Below are 25,193 nucleotides of genomic sequence, written 5' to 3' on the forward strand. Positions count from 1 at the left end.
GTTCAACATTGTAGCCATGGGCGTATTTTTGCCGTAGTCATCTTGTTTTTGAAACCATAAAGAATACGAGAGGGTGGAGCGAAGTACAACCGAATGCTGAAGACATTTTTAGGTTAGGTTAAACACACTGTGAACGGGTTAAAGTTGTCAGACGAAAACGCTGACAACTACCAGAGACCGCTCAACGCCCGCCCTAAAGCATACCCTGCTTTATGGTCTATTTGACTGTAAATGGACCATCATTTACCAAATGAACATCATGCTGTATTGAAGAAGACTTGAAACTAGAGATTGAGACCATAAACTCATGTTTACAATGTTTACTGAGGTAATAAATCAAGTGAGAATTAGAGCTATTTTCTCATAGACTTCTATACAACCAGAGGAGTCGCCCCCTGGTGAAGAATGAAAGTTTAAGCCACTTCCGAAGGTAGCAGTAAGATACTTTTATAACATGCATTCAGGACAAAGCAGCAGTGTTCCAGTAAAAAGCTAAAATAAAGGAAGTGTACCATCGACCCTGTTTTATATAATAGTAAAAGGAATATCTTTGTGTTTTGGACTATTGCTCGCACAAAACAAGCTACGGTAATTAAAGACGTCACCTTCGGCTTTGGAAACTTGTGAAAGGCATCTTTCAGTTTGTTTTCTACATTTTACAGAATAAATTAAAATCACACCAGCACATGCACAATACACGTGGCTGGGAGTGAATGTACGGCAAAGTATATGGACGTAAGCAAGTGGAACTGGAAATGAGGCAAAACTGTGCAGCTGTTCCCAACAACTCCACTTTCTACCACATGATGAACTGTAGCTAGATTTGTCCTGTTTCCTCTTCTAGAACAGAGAAAAGCAAAGGTCTGGAAACAAGCTGAATGAGACACACAAGTCATTCATTTAGAGTTCACTCAGAACCTCTTGGGATCCATTATAGAGGATTACAGAGAACTTTCAAACGGTGTCAGTGAGTTGTGCAACAGCAGCATAGCAGTCTGACAGAAGTCTGTCCAGCAGTACACATGTGGAAAGGGAAACCACTTTATCTCTGCCTTTGTCCATCTGAACGACAGAAAGCCGTCTGTTATCACCTCTTTTGTTATAAATGAGATGATAACAGATGTAGCATGGTTGTTTATATCATTACTGTAAAAGCGCTCTGGTTGGAATGGATGCTGTAGTAATGCAAGGGCTTCTCTCTGTTTATCGAACAACACAGAGAAACAAAACAACGAGGTCCCTGAACTCGGACAACAGTATGTTTAGTAAAGCAGAGGGGAAGCAAATTAGTTTTCGTTGATCTCTGGCAGTGAAAAACAAGAACCATGCAGGACTCAACTTCCTGCCTGGTTACTGAGTCGGGCTTAAGAGGTTTAAGCTTCAGAAGTTCTTAGAAAATGTGCTTGAAATAAAGTCCGTAACGCAGCTAAATCTGGAAGGGGTCTTCCCGGCACCAGTAGGTTGTGAATTTGGCAGGAACAGGGAAAGATGGAAACAGACAGGAAGTGCCTTATTTGTTTGCAGTGGCAGGCTAGCAAAACCTCTCTTCAGCATGGTACAGCTTTGTTCACCACATTCCTGACACACGGTCACCTGCATCTGATCAACAATGACGTGAGCGATGTTGGGTCGCATCCAGTGAGAAGCTCCTCAAATCAGATTGATAAACTACACATACAGTAGTACAGTGACGGCCAGCAAACCCCTGTGTTCTGGGAAGAAAAAGTACTGGTTTGTTTCAATGGAGTCTGGTAGCTTTGGCGAGCATAGACGGATACAACTGCCTCCCCGTTGGAAAGGGCCGTCTGGCGGAAAGTTAAAGCAGACTGACAAGGAACCTGCAAACTATCCCTTTAAAAAGGAGGGCAGCTTGACTGACTGAATGACAACACGATGTCATGAGGACTTTACATCCTGTCATTTCATAAAGAGTGCAGATGTGTGTGTGTGTGTGTGTGTCTCACCTGAGTTCATGAGTTTCCAGAGCTGGTCGACCAGCGCTTCATTACACAGAGCTGAGTCTGTTGTCTTGGTGAAAGGTGGATTCTTACAGAGCATACCCAGGATCTTATGTCTGATTGGACAACAAACAAGAAACGCACACATGAAAATGAAAATCCATGCTGGCTGTTCGTCAGTCCTTCAGCATTAACTACAGCCGTCTTTAACAGCAGAGGAAGTATACTGGTTGCTGCCACAAAGACGTCCCTAAAGAGATTTCTGTCTCGAACTGAGCCGCAGCAGAGGTGTGATCCGTCCACCTCAGACTGTCAGAGCCTCATATCATCTTCAGCCGAAAGTTAAAGGTCATCCGTGCATTGTCACCCCTTACTTAAAGGGAAATCGCTTCAGGTAGTCTACATATGGGTATGTAATTATTGTATTAAGATAGACTTGAAAAAGGTGTGAACTTATCAATTAAGGCCTCTGATGGGGCCGATTAAAAAAAAAGAATCCATGATTAGAGATGATATTTGGAAGTTAGTGACATTCGTTTACTTTTACACTCAACTCATTAGGATTTTTGATGACAAAGACTGTTTTCTTTTGTAAATTCTATGAAAAATGTGACTAAGTAAGTGTGACAAAATCACAAACATCTGAATTCCCCATATCTACAGCTGTCAGACTATTAGCAATTAATATTCTAGCTGCATTGCCGTTTCACATAATAGCATAATGTGCAACAGAATAGACAACACACTTTTGGGAAGACAACATTCAATGACATACAAACATTCAATGAGTAACTTCATGAATGTGTGTTAAACGAGAGCACGCGTGTGAGCTGACCTGACATAATGAGTGGGGTCATTCTGGACCATGTTGAGCAGCCACTGCAGCTCCACTGAGCTTCTTTCAACTACGGGGCAACAAAAAAAAGACAAATGAGCGAACACAACAAACCTAGATACAAGAATATGACACGCTGACAAACATCCTCCTAGTCCCGAAGGTGTCAAAATAACAAACACTCAAATATGTCTTCATTTCTGATCATAGCACACTTGTGATAAATGTCCTACCTCTAGTATAGTCCACCAGAGCCTCCAGTGCAGCAACGCGAACGTCTACAAAGTGTCCGTACTCGGCGTAGGACTTGAAGAGTGACGCGTCACTGGGGATATGACCATTCTTCTGAAGCTGGCGGATCGCACTCAGACAGCTACAGAGAGGGAAGAGGAGGGGAACAGGTGTGTGAAATATATGCAAAAACATGGCTAATAGAAGGCAATACGCCTCTTCTATTAGCCTATGCCTTTCTTTCCAACAAGCTTTAACTTCTATGTCCTTAATTTGGTATGTTAACTGACAGCAGCAGATGGATATGCGTTGTGCAGAATCTAAAACTTAGTCTACTTTTAAGTTAAAGCTGTGCTGCCTTCAGGTGCCTGACAAAAAAATATGACAACTACAAACTGAGCTGATGTACAATAAACAAGGGGATTAACATGCCAAAGATCAAATGATTTTTTTAATCATTAAGGAATGTTTATAAGCATGGAAACTTTGTCAACTGAAGACAAATGATATATTTTGTCTCATATTTTAATCGACAGATAACGTCCATCTTAACATAAATACAAACATAAGCATGTTCTTTCGTTCTTCTGTAGTCCCATAAATCTACTCTTTCACATATCACTGCATGCAACACTATATTACTTGTAGTATATAGAAGACCAATCTTCATTTGTATTTTCTGACGTTTTAAGAAAAGGCTTAACTTAAGAATAAGATTAATTACAAATACTTTGGTGTTTTCCAAAACAATTATCGTACCCTGGAAAAATGTTGTTCCTCATTTTGTTGTCCAATTATTGAGGCAGAATCCATGGCAGGACACTTTATCCTAACTCCCTAAAATAATTGGTGGCTGCTTGTGGAGATAAGATCCCAGTGCACACCTGGTCCGATACTTGGTTTACAGCAACAGGAAGTAATATTTTAACAACTGAAACTAGTGTGTTTCAGGGGATCACACGCGAAACACAAACAAACAAACAAACACACACACAGCGCTCTTAACCTGACAGTGATGGTGTTTCTGAAGCTCGGCAGCAGTTTCTCCATGTTGAGGAATCGAGTGATCTCCTCCAAGATGAGACGGACGTCACCGTTCAAATTGTCCACAGTGCGCACCTCGTTGGTGATGCTGATGGCTGGGGTCAGGGAGTTGGTCAGAGCTTCTATCAGCTCAGCACGGTAGAAGTTATCTGAAAACTGGAGACAGACAGAAGAAGGTGTTGATGATCACTGGGGCTGACGATTTACTGTCAGCATCTGTAAATATGCTACGGTTTTAGGTTTTTTTTAAAGAACGTTTTAAACCATTTGTTTACGATGCCACTCAATTACTTATAAATGATAAATACTGTGTGTATTTGCTAGCTTTTGGCTGTCGGCCATGATTGATTACATCTTTAAAGGGACATTGTGAAGGATTTGGTGGCATACAGTGGTGTGGTTGCAGATTGCAACCAACTGAATACCTTTCCGCTCACTCCTACCCGTCCAAGACTACGGTAACGTGAGCCCCCCCTGACTGCAAAACCGTAGTGGCGCTGTTGGGCTCGCTCTGAGGCCATCCTTACCATAATAACACTACTTTAGGAGGATGTCAGACGGCAACTTGTAGTACCAAGGTTTTGCACTCCCTATGCAGATATGAAGGGCTTATTCTAACGCAAACACAACGGTTAAACATAGCTATGAATATCATATTCCATTTCTGCTAATGGATCCCTCAAACTGTTTCACACTGGCCCTTTAAAGTCCCAGTGAAAGTGTATCTTTAGCTTCTGCATTGTGACATATTCCCCAGTGAAACAGAATATTTGAGCGGTGTAGTTACAAGAGGGATTCAAATCAAATTCTTTCTATTTGATTGGACCTATAATAAGACCTCCTCCATTGTCACTAGAAGTTGCAGATTGTTTGAGGAATGGATGTCATGATATTATTGGTTGGTACTAGCTTATGTAAAAACACATCATATTTAGTTTTGCTGGAAGAAAAGATCATTGGATTTTCATATATACATACACAGAAATGGATTTGTTTTGTACTTTTCGTTCAGCATTCTTTGTGATTCAACGTGACCAGGGACAGGGTTCATTTCATCTCGACTGTTAGAGTTATTTTGTTGGAATGAAAGTTTGTGTGGCTTTACTTTGTTTTTCCTGTTGTCGTTATACTTGATGAGATCGAGGATGAAGTTGAGGACATCTTTGGGACAGAGGTTCTGGACGTCTCTAAGCAACGCCATGGCAACGGGCATCGTCTGACATGGAAAACAAAGACAAGACAGAAAAGATGGAGAAACACAAAAAGCTTGATTTAACAATGTGCTTCAGTGGAGCACGTGTCCTTGTAGGTCGAGGAATTGTGGCCAAAATATGTTAAGTTGATTTTTCAGCAGTGAAATAGTAGTAAAAGAATAGTTTGACGGTTGTTCGACGGTACCTTTTGCAGGAAGTAACTCTGGAAGCTGAGGAAGTGGTTGGTCTTGACGATGTTGGGGCAGCTCTTACAGCAGAACATTCGGGTAAACAGGGACTTCATGGCCGGCGGACCCTGCCACGTGCTCACCATGGCATTGGCTATCTGCAAGGTTTCCATGCACACACGAGAGAAGAGAAGAACACAATTCTACTTTAGTCAATTACTTCAGCTCAGCTCTGTTCAAACTGCCACATGTGGAGGACAGCAACCAAGTAAAATAGCCAAATTTAACATTTTCTGAGAAGCTTGTGGAAAGTAAAATGTAAACGGTTGTATAAGCTGCTCTCTCAAGAGCTGTGGTAGTTATTTGGGAAATATTGCAACGGCGCACTAATGACAAGTCAAGTACGTTGTAAACTGTATAACAATGTCCTCACTGTCCGTTCCTGTGGTGAGAGCTGAACTACAAAGTAAAAGACAAATTTACACACGTGCTGCACACGAGGTTTCCACAGGCACGAAGACCAGCGGCTCCAGTGGTCTTTGGGTTCCAACAGGATATTGGGGAATTTATGTTAATGTGGTAATATAGGACTACAGGTCACTGACACAGGATGTTGTCATTTGGTAAAGTAAATAAAGGGGGGGTATGCACGCCGGAATGTTTTTGTATGAAGTGTGTGCACACATTCACGGACACATCTGTGTTTTTTTGTGTGTCGAAGAGTTTTTAACGGGCATTTGTCAGTTTTTACAAAGCCACCCGACCCCCCCCACAAACACACACATAGAGACACAAACACACACACAGTGTTCCTTCTTTCTTCCCACATGTTCTACCAATAACAAGCAAGTAAATGCCATCCCAACCAACCATAATGCAGCCAAGTCCATCTGAGGTCAGTCATAATTCTCTTTGTGGTCAGTGCGGGTATGTAAGTCTGTGTGTGCGAGCTTGTGTGCAGTATATACCAAAGGCCATTACGATGGGAGTCTGTTGGGGGTTCTTATGCCAAACACAGCAGCATAATGAAAGAGGTGAAGTGCTGCCATTTCAACCTCCTCTCAGTTTATCATGTTGTGAAAATATTGGTTCAGGTGGAACACGAATGGCGGAAATCCAGTGGGGTTAAAGCTGGAATAGACCAAATCCAGAGAAAGGAGGATTTCCTGCAGCCACAGAATAGGATTATTCAGTCAACCGAGCAGCGAGAGTTAAACCGGTGGGTGGCATTGCTGGCTGGGAGGCTACATGTTGTTCTCATACTGTAGCTCTTTACACAATATTAAGCACAATATAAAATCATTTTAACAAAATAATAAATGAAAGAGAGCTGATCTGTTATCTTCCAATAAAAATGACATGTTCCTCAAAAGAAATCTAAGGCTTTCCTCGACCAAAGAAATTTCTTAGTCGACTGACACTTAAACGATTTTTTCGCCTGATAGCTTAGTAAAACTGAGCGTCTCCACAAAGTGTCACACAAAAGCACCACTTTGAATCTTGTATTGACCAGAAACATTTCTGTGAAATAAGTGTTTTAGCATGAAAAACAACAAATAGTTGAAAGAAATCTTAGGCAACTAATCGGTGGCTGTGGTCCAAGTCAAACTTTTTTTAAAAACTGCGCAGCATTCAAATGTGAATTTACAATTCTAAAGTGTCAACGTCACAAATTAAACTTTGGCGCTTCCAACTATTCAGTACAGAGAAACCTTTCATGAAACATGTCCCTTGACCTGTCTATCAAAGAAAAGATTAAGGTTTCAATATGAAGTTGTGCGTGAGTGTTTGGAGCCTACAGGGTCATCAGGTGGGGAGCCTCTCAATAACAAGAAGGCTCAACAGAAGCAGTCCCCTTAAACTGCACCCACATACTCACCAAACAGAGCCCTCTGTAGCAAGTCAGAGGAGAATCTTAAACCCAATCAGTTGTGCTCTACATAGCGTATAATTGATACAGTGAGTATGTGACCCACGTTTTTGATTATGTTGCTGCAATACAAAACGCACACATACACACTGACTGACACATACCTTGGCCAAACAGAAGCAGGCCTGCATGCGGACTTTGTAGAAGCACTGTTCCTGCTCTAGGATGTCTGTCAGAGCCAGTCTGGAGGCAGGAGTGGGGAACTTTTCCAATGCTGAGATGGACTCCTCCTAGCAGAGAGATAAGGCACATGCTCACCTGATGAACATCAAACTCCATCAAAGAAAATGATCAAAATCCTTTCAAGTCTCTTATCAATCTTATAATGTTAACCTTTCAACATTAGCAAGTAACTAAAGGCTACAATAACTCCTTCTAAAGTCTAATCAGCTTTTGTCGGCTGAGAAAGCTGATTCACTCCAGTTTATAGTAGCAGCTAAAAACTGAAAATGAAATGAGCTGCAGAAAAAAAGAAGTATGAAATGTCAATAAAACTTTAAAGTTCCTGTAAGGAATATTCATTTTGTGTTGATGTTGGCAGTCCCCTGTGGACAGAAGTGTTTCATAACCCGTTAAAAGCTCCTCGTAGTAACTTAAAACCATGACAGCAGAAAATAATGAGAAGTGGTTACCAACATGTTTTCATTGGCTTTTGGCTAATAAAAGTGAGTGAGGAGAGATTAAATTATTGTTTATTATTGGAACAACTTAGTGACTCCGGGTACTTTGCCAACCGGGACCCAGATCCAAAATAGAGACGGCTATGGGCACCCATCCCGACTTTAGCTGTGGGTAAAAAAACTGAACAAACTGCAGCTGTAGCATGGTCCAGCTAGATGTACTGTAGCTGCACTCGTGCCATTATCCCACCTGTGCAACTACATCCCTCTCATAGCGCAGCTGATACTGCCACATGAAGTCGGCCTGCTCAAACTCCACCTTCCTCAGAATGGACATGTCTGGGTCGATGCGGATCCACAGGAGAGGAGAGTCCGCACTGCAGACGGAACAAGTTCAAGTTAAAGTGAAGTACCTCAACTAACGCAGGTACATCTACCTTCACGTAATACACCTAATATTCATACAGGGACAGGACAATAACTAAATTCATAGATAAAATGTCACACAGTGACGTCTTACTCCATGGCCGATAAATCCATGTCAACTTCCTCTCCATTCATCAGAGGGATCTTCTTTTTCTTGTTTCTGGAAGAGGAAACCAACAGAACGATCAGTGATTAGACAACAGTAAAAATACAAGATCAACACGGGACACATTCTTTTTTCTTTATTTTATCTCTTTGAACAGCACTATCTATATATATATATATATAAAAAAAAAAAAAACTATGTCATATACAATATTCACTAATCATGAGAGAATGAAGCATGTGTTGAGCTGTGGTAGGCACCGTCTGCTCTTGGAGTGACAGGGGATGTCATGTTTGAGGCTGTTCTCCTCGATCTGCAGCGTATGGTTGAAGGATCCATCCAGCTCCTGCACCGTCACTTTGATGGGACCCTGCAGGGATATATACACATCTGAATATTTGACGGCCAAAGTAATAATAAATTATGCAAATATGATGGTACTGCTAGTGCACATGTGTCAAACTCAAGGCCCGCGGGCCACATCCGGCCCGTGAATGAATTATCTTTGGCCCGCAAGATAAAATCTATTTACTATTAGAGCTGGCCCGCCGGTATATCGCACGCACCACCATAATACTACAAATCCCACAATGCACTGCCCGTGTGTCGGCACGTCAATCGCAGGCCCGCGAACGCGCGCCTCACAGTCTGTATTACATACCACTTGTGTCAACTTTCAACTATCCCTCGCCCCAAAAAATGGCTAAATGAAAGGTGGAATTTCAAAACAGGAGTTTTCAAGACAGGTAGGAGGCACACTATATGTTCGCGGATGTAAAGGGCAAAGCTGTGTGTCTTCTGTGCGGAGACATTGTGGCTGTAATGAAAGAATACAACATAAGAAGACACTATGAAACGAAGCACCAAGACAGATACAAGCATCTGGACACGACACAAAGGCTACAGAAGGTAGAGGAGTTGAAAAGAAGTCTGGTGTCACAGCAGGCTATGTTCACTAAAGCCAAATCACAAAGCGAGGCTGCTGTTAAGGCCAGTTTTATTGTGGCAGCAGAGGTTGCAAAATCAGCCCGGCCCTTTACCGAGGGGGAATTTGTCAAAAACTGCATGATTAAAGTTTGCGACGCCGTGTGCCCAGAAAAAAGGCAAGCATTTTTAAATGTGAGCCTAAACCGAAACACCGTTGCTGACCATGTGCGTCACCTTGCTCCAACAACAGCTTGTGGGAAAGGGAAAAGATTTCATCGCATACTCCCTTGCTGCGGATGAGAGCACCGACACTTCTGATACTGCCCAGCTGTCAATTTTCATCCGTGGAGTGGACTCAAGCCTGTGCGTAACAGAAGAGTTTTTGGGATTACACCCAATGCATGGGAGAACTACGAGGAAAGATCTCTTTGAAGAGGTGTCCAGATGTGTAGATAAAATGGGGCTGCCGTGGGATATACTTGTGGGACTGACAACAGATGGAGCGCCTGCGATGTGCGGTCAAAAGAGTGGATTGGTGGGGAGGATCCGAGAAAAGATGAAGGAGGAAAACGTCACAAGTGAGTTGACAGCTTATCACTGCATCATACACCAGGAGTCGTTGTGTGGCATAGCCTTGAAAATGGAACATGTGATGAGCATCATAACATTAGCGGTTAAATTTATCAGAGCCAAAGGTTTAAATCACCGCCAGTTCAAGTCTTTTCTGGAGGAGTTAAGTACAGAATATGGTGACTTGCCCTATCACACAGAGGAGCGATGGCTAAGCCAGGGAAAGGTGCTGGAAAGATTTTTCCAGTTGCGTGAGTAGATCTGTGAGTTCATGGAAAGCAAAGGGAAAGGCACAACAGAGCTCCAAAATAAAATGTTTCTGTGTGAAGTGGCGTTTCTGTGTGACATCGCGAGCCACCTGAATGCGCTCAACCTGCAGCTTCAGGGGCGGGGCCGTGTCATCACTGACATGTACGCTACAGTAAGGGCTTTTAAAACCAAGCTGCGCCTGTGGGAGACGCAGATGCTGCAAGAAAACTTGAGCCATTTTCCGCACTGCCAAACAATGAAAGAGCAGGTCGCTGCCTTCCCAACTACACAGTTTGCTGAAAAACTCGGCATACTTGGTGCTGACTTCACACGGCGATTTGCGGATTTTGAAGCCCAAAAAAGCAGGTTTGAACTGCTCAGTAATCCATTTGCAGCTGACGTGGAAAATGCACCATCAAACCTCCAAATGGAGCTGATTGAGCTCCAATCTAATGACACACTGAAGGCAAAATATGAGTCTGTGGGCGCTGCAGAGTTTCCACGTTTCATCCCCGACACAATGCCCCAGCTGCGCTCCCAGGCTGCTCAAACGCTCTCTATGTTTGGCAGCACATACTTGTGTGAACAACTATTCTCTTTGATGAAGATAAACAAAACTTCACACAGGACACGTCTTACTGATGCGCACCTTCACTCAATCCTGAGGATTTCCTCAGCTCAGAGCCTGACCCCAGACATTAATGAACTTGTATCCAAGATGAGACACGAAGTGTCTGGCTCAGACCAGTGAGCATCACAGAGCAGCAAACGGTGCTTTGACGCATTTTCAGTTTTTAATGCAGTTTCATTTTTGCATTTTTTTTCTCTTGCTACTACAGGACATTTGATTTTTCTTAGAAGTAAATTATTTTTGGCTGTTTGCCTGTAGAAAATGTTTTCACTTGAAATTACTCTGGAAAAACTGCAGATAGAGCCATAAGCAATTAATGAAACTGATTTTATTACTTTTATTTTTATTTATTTATGTATTATGTATCATTTTTATTTCATTTATTTCATAATTAATGTTGTTTTATAGGCAATACTCTATAGGCCTTGTTAGTTCCAGGTTCAATATGTGCACTAAGGTTCTTTCAATAAGTTTTCAATAAACGTTGAACCCGTCTGGCCCTTGACTTGTAGCAATTTTTTTAATTTCGGCCCACTGTGTATTTGAGTTTGACACCCCAGTTCTAGTGCCTTACAGACATCTGTAACATGACACGCTAGATTCATTGATCCGTTTAAGTCATGGCTTTTTGTTTTTTTTGGTGGGGAAAGATCGACTGTTCAAACATGACAAGCCTGTTTCAGAAGGAACAGCAACGTCTGGCATAGAAGATTACAGAGAGGAATTCCATTTTCTTTTATACACACTGTAAAAAAATAACTAATGCATTCATTGATTAATCGCGTCAGCAAGCTTTCAGACTAGGTTTGTGGCCAGCAGTAGACCTTGATTTTAATTGGAATCTTTTACAAATGGACTTTAAGTTGCTCTCGACACAGACAACACATATTCCTTCCACATGTATCTCAACGCTCACCACATATTTCTGAGTCCCAGACGACGTGTAGTCCTGTCGGATCTCCAGCTCGAGCACGTTCCTCTTCCTATTGAAGGCAAAGCTGCCAAAGAATTTCACCACAGAACTTTGATCTCTGAGTACAAAGAGTTAAAGTTAACCAAGGAGAGCCTGAAAAATGAACCAGGTGACAGAACATTCAGCAGATTACATGTTCTGATAATACTGCAGTGATACTCTATGAAGCTGTAGGAAGTTTATTTTCAATTCAAGAGCAAATGATGAACTTGTGTGGGGATTTGTTTTAAGCGTAACTTTTAGTATAATTTCATACAGGTGTTTCCATTTCTTATGAAAGGCGTCAAACCTACCAAGTGTTTTATTTGGAAAGATGATTTAAGGCAGGGGTCACCAACCTTTTTGAAACTGAGAGCTACTTCAAGGGTACTGAGCAGTACGAAGGGCTACTTGTTTGATACAAACTTCATGAATAACAAAGTTGCACAGATCACCTTTTAACAATAATAATATATGTGAAGAGACTGTTTGATCACATGTCAATGTTAATTATTCCTCACAATAAATATTAACAATGATTGTGTATTTTGTTCAAAATCGCACCCGTTATATTTTTGTAAAAATGATCACTTTTAAAAAAATTTAGGAAATCATTAACTGTCATATCTTCACATAATGTCTCATTTGTACTAACCACTACCTTCGTAACATTTTTGAACAAATCATGAACTCTGTCCCATGTTTATACAAATTATCAGTTATGTAAGATAAAAAAAATCAACTCTTTCACATGTTTAAATGAATCCTATTACATTATTACTAATCACCACATTTTGGGAAATCTGGGTCAATTTTGCATTGCGCAATGAAGCCTGCATGCCGGCCTGTAGTCTGTAGTCACCAGCTTTTTTTTGGGTACCTTTTTCTCCACGAAGAAACTAGTAAAAAGTCTCGTCTACAGCTGAGGGGGGGATCCAACCCTCCGAGGCGCGCGAGCGTCTTTGGTCGCCTGCGTTCAAACCTCTAGTCTGGGCCTTTTCGATCGTACTGCGTTGCCTCGCCTCTACCCCCGCCACCCACGAGTTGTTGCCCCGCGGCTTGTTCCGAGGACTGACGGACCTGACGATGGTGTGCGATCGCGGCGGGGGCGGTGCGTCCGGTGCCAACAGGAAGCGCCCGTCATTCGGAACCTGAAAACCTAGTGCGGTGCGGCGGCCTCTTCCTTTTAAAATCGACATGAATGCAAGCGTTTTTGGCGTTCATGGACGGAGCTCCATGGGGACCTAGTGCTATTTTTAGAACATGTGTTGCGGGCGACTCGCATGGTCCCTGCGGGCGACCAGGTGCCCGCGGGCACCGTGTTGGCTACCTCTGATTTAAGGTCTGGCATGACTAAGCATTTAACCTCGAACGCTTCCGACTGCCATACAATGCAACAGGCTCATTGAACATCATCACTATAAGTCCACGACAGATAAAGGATACACCCATTGTTTGATGAGGGGGCCGATGTCCTTGCCTGACACGTTGGAGATGGATTTGAGAAAGGCGTGAGTAGACAGAAGCATCTGGCTCCACATGTGACTCTGGTACTTCTGGGACGAGGCTGTGCTCGCCAGGCTCAGGAGCTTGTTGAAAACCTACAGGAGCACAGCAGAAAACCAAGAATTCAATATGAAGACGTAACAAGTTTTTGTTCTGAAGTCAAAGAGATAGTTTGGATGTTTTGAAGTGGGGTTGTACAAGGTACTTATCCACACAGTAGATTACAGTAGGCAGTTTGGAGAAGCATGTTATGAGCTAGTTATGACACAGGAGCAAAACATTGTACTGCTGTGGACCGAGGCAGCAGCAAAATTTTCTTAGACAATTACGGAGGCAGACAACAATAAAATGCCAGTTGTGTCTCACCTGCAACATGAACTCCATGCTGATCCTGTTTTCTATCAGCCTCATCACCAGGTGGGCCTTACACTGGAACATCTTGTAGTACTCCCAGGACAAAGTATGGGGGTGCTTGATGGAGAAGTGAAGGTGGGGAGTTGGGCTAAAGAGAAAAAAAGTTTGGTCAGCGTGTTATGTAATTATGATCCACAAAATGACTTCTTACTTATATATAATGACTGTAATTGATGCATAGGGATTCAAATTGAAATGGAATGTGTTACTTGTCCTTCTCTTTGCCTCCACTGAAGGTTGGGTGCAACAGAACTCCTCCCATCTTTAGTTCATATTCCACAATCTTGTCCAACTCCTGGTAAACAACGAAATAACATTTCTTAACACTTACAGAATTCAGTCATTTAAATTCAGTTTTTTATCTGCCATCATACATCATGAAATATTTTGCTTATTAAAAGGACCAGTGTGTAGAATTTTGGGGGATCTATTGGCAGATATGGAATATAGTGTTCATAACTATTATTTCATTATAATCAACTGAAACTAAGAATTGTTGTGTTTTCATTCGTTTAAAATGAGTCCTCGCTAATGCAGGCGAGTGAGCATCGGTGATATTGGTGCTGAAAGTTTACCAAAGTTGAACTTGATATGAATGCAAACATGAGAAGATTCGAATCTGAGTTTTTTTCAAACATTCACTTGCAAAAAATAGTGAACGTTAGGCATATGTTAAGTTTGCAAATATATGACCATGCCTTTACACCGCCATGTTTCCACAGTAGAACGAACAAACCAAACACTGGCTCTGGAGAGAGCCTTTTGCATTTTTAATGTTACCTGAAGGCCACCGTAGTTCTCAGACACGCTTGTAAAACTGCGGTAACGTGAGCTGCAGAGTGCACAACTGAGGTTCGGCCACCATCTGCTGCTAAAGGAGTGTTATCATGGTAAGGACGGCCTGTGAGGGAGGCGAGTCAGCTGGTTGCACCGCTGGATGCCACCAAATCCTACACACTGTCCCTTTAAACGAGCAGTGGCGCTACATCACACATCAAAGGTACCATATTTAATGAGTAAGGCAACCCTTTAGAGCAACTAAATTGATAACAAGACGAGATGCATCAGGATAGATTCAATTTAGCAGGTGATCGATCGATCGATCGATTACATAAGTAAGGACTAATAGTTAGGAAACAAAACCTCACTGCTGCACTGCAGGAGTTGGGCTTCTATTACCGCCTCTGCGGACCAATTCCCTGGAGAGACCTTGTAAGAAGAGTTATGACAGTTGACAGAAAAGCTGTTACCTCTTTGATCCAGTGGCGGTACTCATTGACTCCAAAGGTCTTCTTCAGGTAGAGGCCATAGATGTAGCCTGAGATTCCTTTCAACACCCACTCATCAGCCCTTCAGAGGTAACAACACATCAAGTCACTGCAGTCACAGCTTACACAATACAAATCATTTAAAAAATAACAATCAATTCATCAGGGTGGCTTTAGTTCCCTTCATGGTGTACGTCCAACCTTTGAATGGAATTATTCAGAAGCAATAGCAGCAATCGAAGTGCCGTTTATATCAACAATTTTTAAGTGAATTGACTTCAGACCGGCAATCACTCGAGACTTAAAGGTTCCTCTTCTTAGCATGTGACGTATGGCTAGCAAGAAGTGTGAAGCTACTGCACAATCGGGCCAGAATAAATGGGAATAAGCAGTTTTGAGACACCTTGAGACTGAGAGCAAACCTGCTTTGAGCTCTTTCAAAGTAGACACCCTTTTATTTAAAGGCCACACTTCATCACTGGGTAATTGTGAATGTTACCCGTGTGGTTTTTCCTAGGAAGAAACTTGGCATGGCAGACACGACTCTCATAATGTATCAGCCTGGATTTATTAGCTTGTAAAAAAACGAAGAAAGAAAAGAAAGAGAGACAGAATATGCTGATTCAACCGTGGTGGTTTCACCACTCGATGTTGAACGGAATCCAGTCGGACTTATATGTAGTAAAGATGATTTCATCTGTTTACCCGCAAAAAGCAACATAATGGAGAGGATGGAAGTATTTTCCTGTAAAGATTTGATCCACTCTTGGCCCTAATACTGTCACTAAATCATATTATGATTGACTATTAATAACCTCTCTCTCTGATATATTGTAGAGACTTTTTTTAGTATTCTTACCAGGCGCAACAGCGTTGTGAGTCTGTCTGAGTCATCGTGGCAAAATGTGGTCCAGGAGACACCTACTGTTGCGGCAACTACCACAGAAACGGGTTTGAGTGCTTTCCCAGGTGTAGGAAGATTTATGACTGGTGTGATCCATCGCAGGATGGTCTGTACTTTCATATTTTTATTGTATTTTCATATATTCATAGTTCTTTATTTAATTTTTTTATTATTTCATTGTGTTTATGTTATGTACTAATACCAATTTCATGTGAAAATCTACTTGGTAATAAATTAAATGAATAAATTACATGATTCTGATTTTAGGATTTAAGAAACCTTTCTTGAAAAGTAGACTTGGGAAACTGCACAAAGCCCCAAAACACAGAATATTAGCCAGCAAAGCCTTCAGATACTACTGATAAGTGTCAGAAGACAACCTGCCTCATCCTCTATTAGACAGACAGGGAGAGATTCAAATGTAATCTTGTTTACTAAAGGTCATTCCCACTTCACTGTCTGTCAATGCGGTTTAGCAGATTTAGAAAAGAGCAGTTTCTTGTTTTCTTGTGCCTTCTCTTTTATGTCTGACGGGCTACTGAGCTCGGCCTGTTTTCAATTACAGGCCCCAGTTAACCCCCCACTCTGATTAATTGCTTTCAGGCAGCGCCACGCTTTGCTAAAATCAAAGAGATCTGACTTTCCTGAGGTCTTCTCTCACACGACACCAGCCGGCTCAACAGCACAAGCAAGCAAAAGCCCCACATCTGATGTGTGTTTAGAGGTCAGCGAGGAGGGGAAGAGGATGGAGGACGAGAGGAGGTAAAGGAAGGACACCCAAGCATTCCCCTCCCCGGTACTAGCGGCACTAGAGCGTGTTTTACGAGTCAACACTGAGTTTGTCTAAATCAAACTCTTGTGCAGCTCGTTTGGGCAGTTGTGATCGCAGTAATCGTACTCTGGCGCGAACCACAACATATGGTCCGAGACCACTTGCGGAGGTGGTCTCAGATTGTTTCCAAGCAAGAGAATATGCCAAATAAAGTCCACAAAAATGTTGACATTTGAGATAAAGTGGAGGAGAAGGGATTCTTGCACACAGCAGATCAGTGCAGAGTCAAGGTGACCAACTCTGACAGCAATATTTCAAAGTAGGGTTGGGCGATACGACGGTCTATGAAGAGAAGTGAGGAGGAGAGGGCGGTTGAAAATACAGAGCAGGAGGGGGCACCCCAACCAGGAAGAGCTGTAGTGTTGTGTCAGCTTTTTGAAATGAAAGATGAGAAAATCCTGCAGGAAAAGTCTCTAAAACACAACTTTGTGTGATTTTTATATTGCACTTACCGAAGTCAGGCTGCGATTTATTCACACCACTTTCAACACTTGAACTCATTGTTGTGAGGAACCTTGAAGCTTCCATTTTGAAAGCATTTTAGTTTTACGGTTTTAAATATTTTGTTTATAACTCCAGTGTTGTCTCTTGTGAGGCAGTTGTTTTTGTTCGTATGGAAGTTTCAAATAAAAGAAGAAAAATGTTAAGGCAAGTTAGATTTAACACCTATTTAGACTTCTTTAATGCCACGCGGAATCAAATTTAAGACCAACTTGCTGAAGTAGGCCATCGTGTGCATGCAAACGTGTGGGCAGGAACATTGTGTTGGAATAAGTCTCGTACTCCCCCAGTTGACTTGTTTGATTGGTGTTTTGTCACTGTGTCACATTTTAAATTGCAATATCAGAAAAACAATTTATAAAAGCCTACTTCTGACTTCTGATAAATTAAGGCCATACTTTTAGATGAATGATTTCAATGCTGTTTAAGCCTCACTGTGTTGGGTCTCACCATGACATCCTGGAGATGAAACAGCCAAAGAACTGCTGAGCCAAGGCCTGGGCCAGACAGCGGCGAGTCAGCGGGGTCTGGTCTATGATCATAGCGCTGTGGAGCAGGTTGGTACTGAAAAACAAAGCCAACAACTTTTAAGTTCAGACAGAATGAGATGAATACAGTGACAAAATGTCTTAACTGTCCTCACAGAAAACACTGTGACTTCTCCGAAGCTGGGAAAGTCTCGTGCACACAAAAAAACATGTTGGCACAAACATGCATGTGGGGACACACCATCCTGCCCCCCCAGTCTATCTCATGCTTACTTGAAGATGCTCATGGAAGCATAGGAGGACACTTGCACATAGGCCTCGTCCACAAACACGGTCTTGAAGCAGGCATAAGGGTAGCGGCATGTCAGAATCTCCTCGTAGAACTCAAAGATCTCATGTAGGTACGACATGGAGTGTTTGAGCAGCGGCAGCAGCTGCGGCAGGCAGAAGTGGGTCACCTGAGGACGGGACAAAGTACGATGTGGAATTTATTTTTTGGGCGTATTCCAAAATGTCCGAATAAGCAAATCAAAAGTGAAAAATGTCTATAGAAAAAGACTAAAAGGTTAAAACCCCATGGTATTCCATTTACAAAACTGTTGGGTCTCCATGGTGGAGCACATTGGTACAGTCATTGTAATGCCTTGTATTGTGTCTGATTTAATGACAGCTATCATAACAGAATACCCAGGATGTCCACTTTGCTGCTCTGGTTCCCAACCTGGGGCTCCTTACCCCTACTAAGAGTCGCCAAAGCTTCACAGGGTTGCGAGGCTTTCTTGATTTTTAAAAGAACTTTTTTCATTAACTATACAGTTGGCCTATAACTCAGTCATGTCTGTGAGGAAAACTAAATGAAATTGTTATTTTTACACTTGTACAATGGCCAATTAAGTGTGTATGATTGTTAAAGAAATAAATAATACAAAGTAACAGAGAATTGTATTAAACGTTTCCAAAAATAACAGTTAAACTCTGTAAAAAGCTGTAGTGCCACATTCACAGAAAACAATCTGCAGTTATTACGTTCACTAAGTTCACAGTTGTTCTGTACTGTTATTGTTACACATTGAATACAATGTGAAACATCTATTTAATATGTAACCTAGTCACAATGAAAGACAAAGGGTTCCCTTGCTGCATTTACTACCAGTGCATTGCACATTACATAGGCAGCGTGTCCATACACTACTTTACTGAATTTAGTTAATCTTCAACACTGCTACCGTGTGTTCAGGGACATCTAGTGGTCATTACTGGAAAATACAAGGACATACATCAGACCCGAAGTTAATAACAATTAACAATTTGTCATCAGGTTTTCTGTCGAGATTAAACATTGCTGAGATGATGTTTTACATCTTAGTAAGAGGTGTGCGTTTGGATATTAGCCAGCAAAAACTTGCTTTAATCCAAGAATGTGGTTTGAGATGTAATTTGTTCATTTCTCCCTCATACTGCTCCTCCTAACCGAATGATGCAGATGTGGAGACCAACAGTCCTATATCATGCTGCATGTGGATTAAATCTCTCTTAAATCTTCCGCTAAAAAACGTGTCACATTAAAGAAGACAAAGCTGGATGCTCTGACTGCTGTTTCACTGCGACTTCAAACACATCAACGTTTAAGTGGTGCTGTGCTTAACGTTAAAGTAAAAGCAGATGTTTGGAGAAAAGGAATCACACCATTACACATTTGGCTTATGTAGAAATAATCAATACAGACCATAACAACAGTGATATAGGGTTCCTTTTTGGCATCCCGAACTACATGCAGGCACATCATCATTTAAACCCATCACTTGGTCACTGCAAACCCACCTCGTGCATGTAGGGATCGACTAGGATTTCAAAGGGCCCCACTGCCAGGGAGATGTTGGGGGCCGCGGTGGGGATGGGGAGGACATAGTGGAAAGTCTTCTTCCTCATGTCATGGGTGTAGATGGTCTCGACCAGGTCGCCGCACGACACGGCCACCATAGAAGCGTCCACGGTGAACTCCAGCTTCCACGTACAGAGCTCTGAGTAGGAGTCCACACAGGGGAACCAGAATCTGGGGGAGCGGACAATATGATGAGCTTTGAGCACATGCACGTAAATGAATGCACCAACCACTCAGCGTCGGAAATACACGAGGGCAAAGGGCAAAACTGCCCCTAAGAAATATAATTTTGCCCCTGATATCACTAGGAGAGGGGCAAAAAATGCCCCCGAACTTTCTAAACGAATAAATAAATGGAGCGCTTCTTCATCAGACCTGTGACTGCGAGACTGCGGTCAACTCAGCAGACACTTAAATTGTAGTGCACCTACATGCTGAAATTCACGGTAAACGGCGCAGATCGGGAGCGAGCGAAGGACTTTGAAAGTTAGCGGAAAGATTAACGTGAGACACCATCCGGTTTCTTCAGACGAACATCCGGTTTTCAGAATAAGATGCCAACAAAGTATACATATTGCATAATGGAAATTAGATTAAATGAATTATATTCACATTAAGTATAAAACATGCTACCTGCATCTCGTGAGTTAAAGGGAAAATACACCTAAATTGTGCGTAAAGTATCTTCATTCTTTGATTTGAGGGTTGCTGGAAATGAATAATACCTGACTGACAGTCAATTAAGATATTTTACTAAGCAAAAACTCTGAACTGAATTTGTACCTTCACATTTTTTTAATATTTGAGGTGCGACAAAAATATTTTTTCTCAATAATTCCATACAATGACTGATGTATATTTAATCAAGGCATCGTTGACTTAATAATTGTTAATAGTTGTTTAAAAAATGTAATAACAATAAATAACCATAAAGAAATAAGAATAAAATTGAATATGATTGTCTGATTTATGTTTTCTGTTTGTTTTTTGTTAAAAAAAAATCTAAGAAAACACTTTGAATCTGTAGACTACTGCCTAACAGTCTTATTATTGCCATTTGATGACAATTGCTCATATACTGTAAGCCTAAATAAGTATATTTATTATTTAGAACAAAGGTTAAATGTTATTTCACAAGTTTCAAAAAGTGCCCCCAATTTTTTGAAAATGCCCCTGGATTTCATTCAGTGGGGGCAAAAATTGCCCCCCAAAAAATATGTAACTTTCCTACCCTGCAACCACTGCTATTATGGGCTTTAATGGTAGACTGTGATGGTCAGCTATTAAGTGAGAGAGTGGACAAGAGTGTAGGAAATGTCCAAAGAGAAAAGGAGTGAAGATACTGAGCTTAGAGTTGTTACATGACGCACTACAAAGGCTTATTATAGTGTACTTAAGGTGTGTCGTTATTTGACTTAACTACTGTAAGTCAATGTTAGAAACTGTTTGTAGACCTGGTGGAGTTCTGGTATCCAAAGGAGAACACGTGAGCTCCTCTCTCCGCCATGCTGCCTTCCACATCAGGAACAACGAAGTGGAGACCTCCCTTTGGCTGGTCCAGGGAAAACTCGATGTACACCTTTAAGACTTTCAAATCTGGAGACACAAAAACACAGATATATTGGTGTATCGGTCACATTCTCACAGCTCCTTTTTTGTCAATAATCCAAGATTAATTTAATTTCTTTATAGAAATCTGGTGAAGATGATGGCATTTTAAAAAGGGACAGTAAGTTATGTAAGTTAGTCTTGGTTTGGCAAAAAAACAAAACGCTTCTGAATCCTCAACTTTTTGATTTTTTTGTTTGTCTTACCATCTCCTTGTTTCCAGAGTTCAGAGGGGACCTTGATGACCAGCTCCCCGTGTCCTGCATCGGGGTCCACAGCACTCACTGCTGCAGTGTAGGCGCTGGAGAAATAGTTGAGATTCCTCCTACGTAGACACACACACCAAATGTACACAAAATGGTCATATTGCCACCACAGTTTCTCATAAACTAGCCAGAAAATGATATTGGTAATAATCCTGTAAATCCAATTTGACAGCTTACAAATATATAGTGTCTAGTGTACACATCATCATATCGCCCAAACCTAAAGGCAAAATGAATAGTAAATAAATTCACTATTACTAGTTATTCAAGCATGAATATTTCAAATTAATTTGGCTGGATGGCTTCATTTTGGTTCAGTGCCTTGGAGCTGATGAGGCAGAAATATAAAGAGAGCTATTGTGCTGCTTTAAATCTTTATAAAACTCAGTTCGTGATAGTCTCAGTCAATTACTTTTATCTGATGTTCTCTGCCTTTCACTTATCCATACAACTAGCTAGCATTGTTACCATTGTTTGCTAAACAATGTAGATTTGACAGTATCTATTGCACCACAGAAGGATTTCACTTGTAGACTAACAATTCAAACAGGGTTCCCACGGTTTTCTAAAGGTTATTTTCCAGGTAATTTTCAGTGATGATCTAGCTGGTATGACAGACCGACTAATACGTTCCTCTCTTATGGAAGTCTGATTAAAAACAAGTGCAGTCTATGGCTATAACTTCTCTATAAAATCATCTCTTACATGCTTAGAAATTATGACAAATTGATCATAGGCTGATGCAAACGCGCCTGCAGATGTACTGCACTTCGCTTTATTGTGAAGCTACCTCGACAAAAGTTCAATATTTCACGATAAGGTTTATGCGATTAGGCGATGTTTTGGACTCCCATTCATTGTTTTGACCTCTGATTCCCATTCATTATAATCAAACTCTCAACAATGCCCAACACACATGTGAAACCATTGCTCCGAGCCACAGTTCAATCACAAACCTTAAAACATTTACGAGCAAAACAAGCTAGCAAGCATGCCAACTTTAGCAACTGAACAAAACATGCTAATCAATATAACAATATTCAACTGTTCAAAGCAACTTTATGTGAAGTCATCCAACCTGCATGTGCCACCATGTGACGTGTGTTCACAGCGTTTCCACAACATAGCAAGATTTCCCAGGACAATTTTACTTTTTGTTTCATTTTCCATGATTTTTCAATGACAATTGGTCAACTGTTTTCCATGAAAAGTGGGAAACCTGTCGAAGCCCATGGCACAAATAACAAGCCCTTGTTTTCAGAACTCCGTACAATCCGAACACTGAAATGTGCACCGACATACTCACTGCTTGGACTCATGGTGGCACACCTCCAGTGTGGGGTCGTTGTAAATGAATGGGGTTTCGAGTTCATTGACCCGGACCCTGTAGATGCGGCACTGTTTACTGTTGAGCTTGATCCTGTTCAGGTTGACCACTGTGGGGAAGATGGTTAGCTCAACAAAGCCCTAAGGGAGGCAAGAGAGAAGAAGAAGTTGGTTTAAACATAACAGTTGTCATTAGCAGCTGAAGTGATTTTCGTTATCTGGATTAAAACCCCAAGATGTACAGCGTTAAAGGGTTTGTTCACCCCCAAAATGTCCTAAACACCAGTATCTGTGCTGGCTTTATCACAGCAGCAAAGGTTCTCCAAGCCCTTGTGGCTTTGGTTTCTCATAATTATGGAGGACTGTAACACAGTAACAGGTGCCTAAATAATATCTAGCAAATACAAATTATGAACCAATATTTAAAAAGATGAGTTATCAGTGTAATACGTTTTTAATAGATGAAGTAATTCTTTGTAATTGCAGTTCATAAATTGAGTGTAAATAGGAGTAAAGTTAGGCGGACAACAAGAGGGAACACTAAATTGTTGAGCAGTTATCTCTAACAATAAGCTATATTATTACAAGGGGTGCAGTGACATTAACTGGATAGGTTGAAACTTGGTTTTATATTAGCCACTGTTATCTCTCACCACAGCAGAATGACTGAAGGAATTAGACTGAAGAGGCTTTTTACACAGTTTTCGGTGTAGCGTAAGTTAACTCCTGTACTCACAATAACAGACTTCCTCTGGAAGTTGATGTTGTTGATGCACACCACCTGGTGGGTCGTAAAAGCAACGACAGAAAAACAATGTCAACATGCGATATGAACTCAACTAGATACTACCTCTCACTCAACAAACAGAGAACTTTGTACTTGAAGTAACGTCACTGCCTGCAACAGTTAACATACTATGTGCAAATGCTACTAATGTTAAGCTAGCGTTACGTTAGCTGTGCTTTACGTTACTATTCAACATGACTGCAAACCGTTTCATTCATTCCACGCCAACATTGTACAACGAATACTTATAATTTAAAGGGGCGAGGGCTCTCAAACGCTTTATCCTTCTTCCTGTTCATCCTCGTTGCGTGTTGTTGCTTCTTGACTGTAGTTTCAACATGGCACAACACCACTCCGCGATGCTTTCCTCTCAGCAGCCGTGTTGGGCTAACGTTACTTTGCCAAGATTCAGCAAGCTCCGAGTACAAAAAACTTAAAAGAAAAAAGTTGCATTCCAAGGTAAAGCGACACTAATAAAAACGTTAGCTTCACGAGACGTTAACGGTATAACGAGGCTCGCAGACAAATTTAAAAAACGGCAGTGTAACTAAACTAACGTCAGACCCTCTGTAATGACTGCTTTATATTCGGGTCGTCTCACCCGGAGATTGCTGTACGGTGCTTTTATTGCAAACACAATGAACGTATCCATAAATATAAGTCGGCCATGACTAGCAGTCGATAGTACAAAACAGATAATGTCCAAATAATGATTGCTGCGGTCGCCGTGGATCAAAACATCCAAATATCCCCTCACTATCCGGCTGCTGATGGAATTGTGTTCGCGGCTCCAGTGTATGCAGCCATTTTGTTAGTAACCTTTGACCTCCCGCGTAAAATAAATAACAACAAATACTTTTTTGTATATCAAGAGGCAACCGCCAAAATGTACAGCATACATATGACAGTCAATGTATGTAATTGTTTCTAAAACAAATGCGAATGAATCTAATTTATAAATCTAAAAAATGTTTTGTCACGTCAGAGCAGGGCGTACACAGCCTGCCCACTGACCAGTGCACGAGCTTCGCGAGAGCGCGCATAGTGCAGCTCTGCCGAATAATGCGCCTCTCTGCAAGTGTGTGGATACTAGGTATTGTTTTAACACTGCGTTACTACCACGAATTCCTCTGATAACTATCTTGCAAATGATCTGAAACAGCAATGTACAACACATACTTACAGCTGATATTCCCATTTTTTTGAAATACTAAGATTTATCTTTGATAATGAGACTTTTGCAATCTCATAGAAGACAAAACAGTAAATTGCCTGACTAGTGTGATGGCGCTGCCTTAGCTGGCCATGAATTGTACAAAACAACTATTGTGCCATATATAGTGAATGAAGATCATTTTAAAGAAAGATTAATTATTAGCAGCATGTTAAAAAATCAAAGAAGAATCATACTTAAATATTTTTCAGGATAAACTCCTACTTTAACACTTTGTATATGAAGAAAAAACGTGCCTGGAACAATTTAATGAAAGAATAATAAGTTTTCCAACACACCAAATAAAAAAGCACGCCAAATGTCATCCACAACTTAAA

The 25,193-nt window shown here is 41.3% G+C and overlaps 1 protein-coding gene across 1 annotated transcript; it reads right to left on the minus strand.

Moving 5' to 3' along the window:
• Nucleotides 1–332: 332 nt before the first annotated feature.
• taf2 (TAF2 RNA polymerase II, TATA box binding protein (TBP)-associated factor) lies at nt 333–24,449 on the minus strand. Its single transcript, XM_031878606.1, has 23 exons — nt 23,892–24,449; nt 23,592–23,646; nt 22,836–22,996; nt 21,470–21,588; nt 21,110–21,251; nt 19,595–19,826; nt 18,047–18,231; nt 17,736–17,849; nt 15,031–15,130; nt 13,990–14,075; nt 13,733–13,868; nt 13,307–13,461; nt 11,825–11,939; nt 8,792–8,901; nt 8,520–8,585; nt 8,250–8,376; nt 7,484–7,609; nt 5,467–5,607; nt 5,174–5,284; nt 4,031–4,224; nt 3,027–3,166; nt 2,794–2,863; nt 333–2,074 (listed from the first exon to the last, which is right to left on the minus strand). The coding sequence occupies exons 1-23, from the start codon at nt 23,939–23,941 to the stop codon at nt 1,918–1,920; spliced, it is 2,892 nt and encodes a 963-aa protein (XP_031734466.1). The 5' UTR covers nt 23,942–24,449; the 3' UTR covers nt 333–1,917.
• Nucleotides 24,450–25,193: the final 744 nt, after the last annotated feature.

The sequence above is a fragment of the Anarrhichthys ocellatus genome, unplaced genomic scaffold (assembly GCF_004355925.1).
Source record: "Anarrhichthys ocellatus isolate YVR2014 unplaced genomic scaffold, GSC_Weel_1.0 scaffold188, whole genome shotgun sequence".
Classification (NCBI taxonomy): domain Eukaryota; kingdom Metazoa; phylum Chordata; class Actinopteri; order Perciformes; family Anarhichadidae; genus Anarrhichthys; species Anarrhichthys ocellatus.

What these genes read in the sequence shown, in the direction of transcription:
- taf2 (XM_031878606.1), bottom strand. Translation starts at nt 23,941, where the DNA reads ATGAACAGGAAGAAGGATAAAGCGTTTGAGAGCCCTCGCCCCTTTAAA. An exon ending in TCGATCCCTACATGCACGAG is followed by an intron (nt 18,232 to 19,594) that starts GTGGGTTTGCAG and finishes TCCCGTCCTCAG; the next exon opens with GTGACCCACTTCTGCCTGCC. An exon ending in ACGACAACAGGAAAAACAAA is followed by an intron (nt 4,225 to 5,173) that starts GTAAAGCCACAC and finishes GTCTGTCTCCAG; the next exon opens with TTTTCAGATAACTTCTACCG.